The sequence below is a fragment of the Bombus fervidus genome, chromosome 5 (genome assembly GCF_041682495.2).
Source record: "Bombus fervidus isolate BK054 chromosome 5, iyBomFerv1, whole genome shotgun sequence".
In the NCBI taxonomy this organism is placed as follows: Eukaryota; Metazoa; Arthropoda; class Insecta; order Hymenoptera; family Apidae; genus Bombus; species Bombus fervidus.
This window is the reverse complement of record NC_091521.1, coordinates 1,084,490-1,093,422: the sequence shown is the minus strand read 5'-3', so window position 1 is coordinate 1,093,422 and position 8,933 is coordinate 1,084,490. Positions and strand designations below refer to the sequence as shown.

The 8,933-nt window shown below is 27.8% G+C and overlaps 2 protein-coding genes across 5 annotated transcripts; one reads left to right on the top strand and one right to left on the bottom strand.

The window, feature by feature from the left end:
- The first annotated feature begins 203 nt into the window (after positions 1-203).
- On the top strand, positions 204-6,399 carry LOC139987509 (probable phosphorylase b kinase regulatory subunit beta). 3 transcript variants are annotated; one of them, XM_072003838.1, is made up of 20 exons: positions 213-756; positions 839-957; positions 1,044-1,179; positions 1,244-1,451; positions 1,529-1,885; positions 1,952-2,149; positions 2,288-2,426; positions 2,496-2,776; positions 2,861-2,875; positions 3,579-3,809; positions 3,870-4,057; positions 4,137-4,252; positions 4,330-4,472; positions 4,533-4,665; positions 4,739-4,881; positions 4,953-5,155; positions 5,236-5,373; positions 5,450-5,690; positions 5,801-5,908; positions 5,990-6,399. In XM_072003838.1, exons 1-20 carry the CDS (start codon positions 725-727, stop codon positions 6,164-6,166), a joined length of 3,306 nt encoding a protein of 1,101 aa, XP_071859939.1. In that variant the 5' UTR covers positions 213-724; the 3' UTR covers positions 6,167-6,399. The 3 variants fall into 3 exon arrangements, 2 of the variants coding, with proteins under 2 accessions (XP_071859939.1, XP_071859940.1); XM_072003839.1 differs by lacking the exon at positions 2,861-2,875; XR_011799868.1 differs by lacking the exons at positions 4,137-4,252; positions 4,739-4,881; positions 4,953-5,155; ... (2 more) ...; positions 5,801-5,908; positions 5,990-6,399 and having other exon boundaries at positions 204-756; positions 4,533-4,650.
- LOC139987516 (uncharacterized) lies at positions 6,340-8,800 on the bottom strand. Of its 2 annotated transcripts, none has more exons than XM_072003853.1 (4): positions 8,553-8,800; positions 8,141-8,480; positions 7,536-7,696; positions 6,340-7,451 (listed from the first exon to the last, which is right to left on the bottom strand). In XM_072003853.1, the coding sequence occupies exons 2-4, from the start codon at positions 8,448-8,450 to the stop codon at positions 6,492-6,494; spliced, it is 1,431 nt and encodes a 476-aa protein (XP_071859954.1). In that variant the 5' UTR covers positions 8,451-8,480; positions 8,553-8,800; the 3' UTR covers positions 6,340-6,491. The 2 variants fall into 2 exon arrangements, with proteins under 2 accessions (XP_071859954.1, XP_071859953.1); XM_072003852.1 differs by having other exon boundaries at positions 8,580-8,800.
- Between the last annotated feature and the right edge of the window lie 133 nt (positions 8,801-8,933).

Sequence of the window (8,933 nt, the reverse complement as noted above, 5' to 3'; positions counted from 1 at the left end):
AACCATATTATAAAAACGGAACAAAAGGAAATGTATATAGTTTAATGTATTATATTATTATATATCTTTCATGGCATACAAATATTTTCATATAATATTACATATTTTTAAAATATTTACATCATATTCGTTCAGAAATAAAACATATAAATATGACCCCAAATATTTCCACAGAAAGATACTTCCATCTGTAATTTAATAATAGATAAGGAACAATATAATTATTGGGAGAATTTAATTACAATTAAAATCTTAATTAAAACTCCTTTAAAATATTTTATTTTAATAAATTTCAATTAGAAAATTGGAAATATATTATTAAATACTTGGAAATGCAATTACATAATTCAAAAATTTGCCATCTCAAATAACCTTAAAATGAATTAGGAATGAACCTACTTATAGCTACTTCTTGGTTTCTATTTTAAGTCAAAGATAGTAAATAACTTCTACGTGCCAATTACATAGAAGATTTGATTGTAGTGTAAGTAAAATTAACTATTCAAAAGAACACAGTCAAGGTTAATGCGCGTATGCGTACACAAGGATTAAAGAAGAGTTATTTATTATTTAAATTGTCTCCTTAATTGTTTTATATTCTACTAAAGAATTTTTTAATAATAAATAACCATGTTATTGAAGTAACTGGAAATAATTGTTGCCATATAATTATTAAACAATAAAATCAAGTTAAAAACCTATTGAATTGATTAATCTGAATAAGATGACATCTTTTGTAACAATCTCCACAAAAAGGTTTGCTTCTCTTGAATATAATTAATTTCTTCAACTGTAATTAATCTTAAGCAAATATTATAATCAGTTTTTAACTGTATAGAGCTTCTCAGATCAGAAATGTACGGCAAGGTAGTATTATTGATTTAGATATTGACATGTTTCTCAAGATATCAAATTATGAAGATACAGTCAGACAACTTGATATCTATTATGGAATTGGTAAGAATATTTATTTTCATATTATTACATCATATTATATTTATCTCATGTAGCAATAAAGTAAGTAGATTATATATAATTTTTAGTTAAAAGACAATTGTTACGTTATCAAAGTTGTATAACAGGTCTTTTCCCACAAGTTTCAAATGATAAAGTAGTTGGAAGTGTGAGAGAAAGTATTTACTGTGCGGCCGCTGTATGGAGTTTGTACCAAGCATATAGGTAATAAAGGATTAAGTTTGTCTAGTAATTATTATATTATGGTAAATAATATTATGTTTTTTAGACGTATAGATGATGATCGTGGAAAATCTTATGAACTTGGACAATCAGCTGTAAAATGTATGCGTGGGATTTTAGAATGTTGGGTGAAACAATCACCTAGAATAGAGTTATTTAAACGTAATCAGTGTAATCGCTTTGCATTGCATTGTAAATTTCATTTAGATACTGGTGATGAAATTTTTAAAGATGCCGATTACAATCATTTGCAAGTAATTATAATACATACTGAAATATGATAAGATAGAGTGATTTAAAATAATTATTATACCAATTTTATTTTTTACAGATTGATATTGTTTCACTATATTTGATATTTTTAGTACAAATGATTTCTTCAGGATTGCAAATTATATATACTCAAGATGAAGTAGCATTTATACAAAATCTTGTATATTATGTGGAAAGAGCATATCGTACACCAGATTATGGCATGTGGGAACGTGGTAGTAGATATAATGATGGTACACCTGAAATACATGCAAGTTCAATTGGTATAGCCAAAAGTGCCCTTGAAGCTATTAATGGATGCAATTTATTTGGAGAAAAAGGAGCTTCTTGGTCAGTTATATATGTTGATATTGATGCACATAATCGAAATCGTAGTATTTTTGAAACAATGCTTCCAAGAGAGTCGAGTTCTAAGGTAAAAAATATACATATTATGTAAAAATATGTTATAGTTTAAATTTTAATACATTGTACTATTTAGAGTGTAGACACAGCTTTACTACCAACAATATCTTTTCCTGCATTTGCCACTCACGAAGAAGTATTGTATAATGAAACAAAGGCGAATATAATTAGAAGATTAAAAGGCAATTACGGATTTAAGAGGTTTGGCAGAGATGGATACAAAACCGTTATAGAAAGCAAAGATCGACGATATTACAAATCTGGTGAAATCAAGGTCTCTGATGTATTTGATTGTTAGTATATATTATTTTCAGAATGTGCTTAAATGGATTTATAATTTCTGTCTAGATAATTACATTAACTTCTTTTAATAATTTTAGAATGGTATTAAAGAGATATTTTTTTGTTATAGGAATTTGATAATATAGAATGTGAATGGCCATTATTTTACATATTTATGATCATTGACGGCGTTTTTAAGACTTTGCCAGAACAAGTGGAAGAATATCAAAAATTATTAAAAGAACGAATGTACAAAGATATTAATGGAGGTATGTAGATAGAAAATAGATTTGGCTATAATGATATAAAATGTTATTGTATTCTGTTTAATTAAATAGATCCTGTAATACCTATGTATTACTATGTACCTGAGGATAGATTAGAACTAGAAAGAAATGATCCTGGTAGTACATATCGAGTACCAAGTGCTGAAGGAAGAGGACAGAAAAGTTCTACAGATACAGAACTTGGATCCATATATTTGTGGAATCAAGCTATGTTTATAATTGCTCAACTACTCACTGCTGGTTTATTACATATTAATGAATTAGATCCAATTAGACGTTATCTTCCTTCATACAACAGACCACGAAAAGCTGGAAGGTATTCAGCTTTTCAAGTAAGTCAGAGTACAGTTTAATTAGTACATTTACTAAATTAATTAGTTGTAATAAATTATTTTGTACATGTTTGTTTCATGCAGGCAAAACCGAGTATTGTAAGTAAATGATACAAATAGTATACTATATTTTGTAGTATTTTGTTTTAATATTTGCGGATTGATAGTAGCTTTATAATGTTAATTAAATAATATATGTATTTGAGCTTTCAAATTAAACAAATGATAATACATGCTTGAATCATGTAGCATATTGTAATATTGAATGTCTATTATTTGCTCAGATTAGTAACTGATTATTATATTAGTCCTCTATTTTACACACACACACACACACACACACACACACACACACACACACACACACACACACACACACACACACACACACACACACACACACACACACACACACACACACACACACACACACACACACACACACACACACACACACTTTATTAATGTAAATATTGGAGACATTTTTTTTAGTTATAATGCATGAAGCTTGGATCAAGGCATGATTTATCTTAGTCCTTTTTTAAGATGCTTGTTTCTGTCTTCTTTTTCTCATTATTATTTCTTAACTTTACAATACATAGTTTATGCATTATTACATCATTACATTGTCTAATTGACAAACTTTTCTAAAAACTTCTAGTTTTGTTTTTATTTAATTAAACTCCTTTTTTAATTTTGAATGTTTTAGGGAATGAAAAAATGTATTATATTAATAATTTTAACGTTCTTGTCATATTATAATAATGCATGATTGACTTATTACAAAATTTCTCTATGTTAGGGTACTCATACTGATCTTGTAGTACAAATCGTTCTTATTGCTGAATCTATGCGATTACAAGCTATGATGGCAACATATGGTATACAAACACAAACACCACACGAAGTGGAACCTGTACAAATATTATCATCTACACAATTAGTAAAAGTTTATGAAAAATTGGGAGTGAATAACAAACTAAATCTACAAGGCCGACCAGCAAGACCAATTGGGTCTTTGGGTACAAGTAAGGTATGTTCAATGTATAATATAAAAATTAATTTAGAAAGTTCAATATCACTTTTTTTATAGGTTTATAGAGTATGTGGTATGACAGTACTTTGTTATCCTCTAATATTTGAGGTGTCAGATTTTTACTTGTATAGAGATATGACTCTATTAATCGACGACATAAAAACTGAACTTCAGTTTGTGGGCAAATATTGGCGACTTTCAGGTCGACCTACTATATGTCTTTTAATACGAGAAGAACATATGAGGTATTTGTTAATTTTTAAATTAATATGTTGAAAGTGTAGTTTTTATATCACACTCATAAATAAAAAATTTCTTTGTTAGGGATCCACAATTTAAGGAAATGCTTGATCTTTTTGCTATGTTAAAAAAAGGATATTGTAACAAAACAAAAGTTCGAATTGGTCGGTTACAGAATCTCATTTCATCTTCATGTATTGGTATAATTAATATTTACATTAATACATTTTATTCTCTATCATTTAGTAAATATTAATGCAAATCTAATGTTGTGTAGAACATTTGGACTTTATAAATACTGTAGAGACAGATCTTGAACTTTCCCAATTTAAGCAATTAAAACATGATTATATTGGATATCAAAGTTTAACTGATGTACCTAAAGCTTTAACTTATTCTGAAAATATAAAAGATTATTCTGTAAGTATCTATAAATAATAACTATATTTTTTTATTTATTCTAATTGCTTTGTGTTTTAGTATTGTATGAATGAACCACTATATAATATTTTAAATGAAATTCGTAACAATAAAAGCTTATATACTTTGTGTCAACTTTATGGTATTTTATTGAAACGAGAAGGAATTAACTATGAAATTAATGGAATGACAGGTACTAATATAAATTATTATTTAAAGATTATAAGCACATAGTGATATTTACTTTGATTAATATTTTATTTTAGTTGGAGATCAATTAAGGTCATTGTATCAACAGGCAGGGTGTCTTAGATATTGGATGGTTGTTCGTTACTGTAGCAGTTTATTGAATCACACCGTTGATAGTATAAGTCCTTTTATAACAGGAGTTCTTGTTAAAGGAAAACAGGTACCTTTGTTAAATTGTTTGGATATTTATAGTGTGTAAATAAAGAATTTTTTATTCATCATTAATATCAGATAACAGTTGGAGTAATTGGACAAGAAGAAACTGTATTTGATAAACCAATGACACCTGTAGAAATTCAGTCAGTTATGTATTCTACAATTCAACCACATAACGTAGTTCAAGCAGTACTTCAACAAGAAGTATTATTGTACTGCGGTCGACTTATTGGAACAAATCCAGAAATGTTTAAAGGAATACTGAAAATTCGTATTGGGTATGTTTTATGTGTCATCTTTAACATTAATATCTAGAATATTTAGAATAAGTATTATTAAATATTCTTCTTATTTATAGATGGGTACTAGAAGCAATAAAACTTTACTTACAAATGTTTGTTAAAAATCCTAAACCAATTGAAAACTATAGTCCATTTGAGATTCGTCAATTCCTTATAAAAGTATTGACGGTTAAAGATTGGGCCAACAATGAAAAGTATAAATAATTTAATTTATTTTTCATACAGTACACATTTATCTATTATACATAAATTAATTTTATGTTGTATTAGGATTACAGTTTTAGGACGTAGAAAAATTGAAGGTTGTTTATGTAGAGTACCTGCACATTTTTATAATCACGTTTGGGAAGTATTAATGCGTTGTCCGGATGGTATTTGTGTTAATGGACGAGAATTGCCTCAACAACCTACTCTGTCTAATATGACTCGTTCGGAACTTACATTTGCTTTGTTCGTGGAATCTTTACTTCACCATATACAATTGCCAGAATATCGCCAAATTATTGTAGAGGTATTCTTTTTTTACTTATATTTGATTTACTTTTCGATTTGTGCAAGAGCATTATTATATTCACAAAAAAATATGCAATATGTATAAATATACAGCTCCCATTTTTACAGCTACTCACTATAGTGTCAACAATTTTACTTCGAAATCCAGAATTAAGTTTTCAGAAACAATTAAATCTTAACAAACTCGTCGAAGATAGTTTCCTCATGTATTGTAAGGTACATATATTCTGACTATAATTTTACATATATTAGTTACAGTATATATGTAAATTCAATATTACACATAAATTTGTTTAGGATAATAACGTGGAAAAAACTGTTGATCAATCATTGTTTTTCTCTGCTCACTATTCAATAACTACAGGATATCTTGCTAGAGCTGTAGTAAATAATATGCTTACTGGAGGATGTTTCGCAACTATTAATGACATCAACGATGCAATTGAAACTAGAGAAACTTGTAAAATTACATAATGGAAAAAGTAATTCTTCAGTACAATCGAATATTGTTTGTAAATACATTATATATAATCAGAAGTATATTTATATAAAAATATGGTATTTTCTTAATGTGTGTATATATATTTCCTCAGTCAAGAGAATTTGCTTTATATAAATAAAGTACTGAAAATTATAAAAGATAGTAATTCTGCCTAAAAATCTGTATTCATATATCAATAAAATACATAATTATATTTTACACAGTATACATTTTTTAATATATTACATTTAGATTATAGTAATTTTTATAAAGAATGAAATTTATAAAACTGTACAAACTTAACTGTATTATTTGGATTCATCTTTTAGCAAAATTTGTATCCATTGCTCTTCCAGATCGTTGTATATTATTTATATTGGCTCTAATTCTAGAAGCAACAGTACTTATTTCTGCAGCAGCTGCTAATTGTTTTGTAACAAAATCTTGATTATACACTTTTCTACTATCTATTTCTTTCTTTTCTTCTATGCGATACTTTTTAACATTACGTTCTCGTTCTTCATCTCTCCATGTTGCATTTGCTATCATTTCTTGTCTACGTCGTTCTTTTTCTTCTTCTGTGAGATCCTGTTTCTTTTTAAAATTCCATTTATCTCGATTCTTATCTTCTTTGTAATACTTGTATCTATTTGTATCAGAAGATGATTTAGAATATGTTGTTTCTTTTTCATGTGATCTCTTTGAAAGATCTTTATACTTATTCTCGGTATTGTATGTATTTTTATGAGTACTGCTTCTCCTATTTTGAGGACTGCTCGAACGAAAATCTTTATCTTTGTGTTTTCTTATGTCTCTATTGAATGACCTATCTCTTCTTTTTTTAATTGAGCTATCATTATTATCATTGTTTGAATTGCATGCTTTAACAAGTTTTTCATATGATTTATGCTTTCTTTCTTCTTCTTTATCAGATACTAAATATCTTTCTTTACTATGTTTTATAACTTCAGTATTTTTTTCTTTACTTTTACTTCTCTTTTTCTTATGCTTTTTTATATGTTCATCACTTTCACTTCCTTCATTACTACTTTCTGATTCACTATTTGAAGTTTCATTTTCTTTTTTAGACTTTTTCTTTCGTTTATGTTTCACCTTTTTCATTGACTTTATTAAATCTTTATTACTAATTTTATCCTTTAACTGTTTATATTTAGTAGCCAGTAATAGGTCAAGTTGCGTTTCATCATCACTATCAATATCTTGTTTATTCTTCTTCTTTTTCTTTTCACTTTTACTTTTTTTTGACTGCTGTTCCAACTAAATTGTGGTTGATATTAATAAATAAATAATACAATATTTTCAATAAAATATTATAATAAGCCAATATTATCATTTACATACCAACTGTCGTAATTGCTTTAATTTAACTGGATTTTTTAGCAGTTGATTTCTTGTTTCCATCTCCTTCTTCTTTATAGCATATAAGGGGTCTTCTTGCATCTTTCTTGCTAAGTCCACTTGTTCATTACCAGAAAAGAAACGTAATGACGGAGGAATACATTCTGAAATTGCAGATAAGTTATGTATAAAACTTCTAACACTATGCTATTCTTATACAAATTAACCCCTTGCCCCACGATTTAAGTTCCAACAGTGCGTGCCATAACCATCGGCAGGGTCAGTTAGACATCAAGCCATTCCACAGTCTGGCTGAGCATTCGAAGTTGTGCAAGATACAACTAATTTTATGTTGCAAGATGTTTGATAAGTAATTACTACCAATTGAACATTGTACAAGATTTTTAAGGATATCTTTCTAATATTTTACAAGAAAGTATATCTGTACTTGCGAATACAACCAAGAAAAAATATGTTTATCGCATGTAGCCCGAAGGATATATCACGAGTCTAACTTGTGTTTCTTATGTTTGGACCAAAAGACGTACAAGGAGTCTAACTCGATGTTGTAGGTTAAAGGGTTAAAAAACATTTAAAATATAAAATACCGTGTTCAACATGATTTCTTGGTGCTTGGTTTAATTCATTATCCTTTTCTGCTTGAACCATTTGTTCAAATGATTTATCAATTGGCCGTCCAAGTAAATATTCTTCTCTATTGACTAATTGATTTGGTCCTTTATACATCCAATCTAGCTTTTTGTCATCTTTCTTTTCTATTACTCCTTGCTCCATTGCGTATTTTTTCATATCCTCTCGATCTTTCTCCATTTCTATTTCTTTCTTTAATTCAGCTATTTTCTTTTTTTCTTGACTTTGTTGTTGCTCTGCTTTCCAAACTTTTTCTATATTTTTCATAGTAGATGGATGCCATGACTTCTTCAAATTCTATATTAACAAAATTTGCAATTTTTTTTAGATACAATATGCTTCTATTTACTTAATATAATACATACTTACCCAACTTAAAATTTAATTTCAACTTACCAAATCTCCACCACCCATTTTTAGCAGATAATAAGACACGAGATGTATGTGTGAAAGAGATATATTTTTATATTATTCAAATTATATTATATATATTCCAAATATATTATTGCTTTTTTTACCAACATTGATAAACAATATTAGTATTGCTATACATTATACAGCAATATAAATACTGAATATTTACGTATGATTCTAAAACATCACTAACATCACTAGCGAACAATATGGCTATAAAGATGGCATTACTGAAGCCATGAGTCATGAGTATTCTTCTTGTAAGATGGTAAATCGAATGTTATTTTTTACGCTTATTCAGAAGTTTTCCCAGTGGTCGAGTTTCATCATATTCTG

Coding starts and splice junctions, on each gene's coding strand:
- LOC139987509 (XM_072003838.1), top strand. CDS start 725: ATGACATCTTTTGTAACAATCTCCACAAAAAG. Junction 4,058..4,136: donor ATACGAGAAGAACATATGAG/GTATTTGTTAAT, acceptor TTTCTTTGTTAG/GGATCCACAATTTAAGGAAA. Junction 4,666..4,738: donor TGAAATTAATGGAATGACAG/GTACTAATATAA, acceptor ATTTTATTTTAG/TTGGAGATCAATTAAGGTCA.
- LOC139987516 (XM_072003852.1), bottom strand. Junction 7,697..8,140: donor AAGAAATCATGTTGAACACG/GTATTTTATATT, acceptor CTGCAATTTCAG/AATGTATTCCTCCGTCATTA. Junction 7,452..7,535: donor TAAAGCAATTACGACAGTTG/GTATGTAAATGA, acceptor ACCACAATTTAG/TTGGAACAGCAGTCAAAAAA.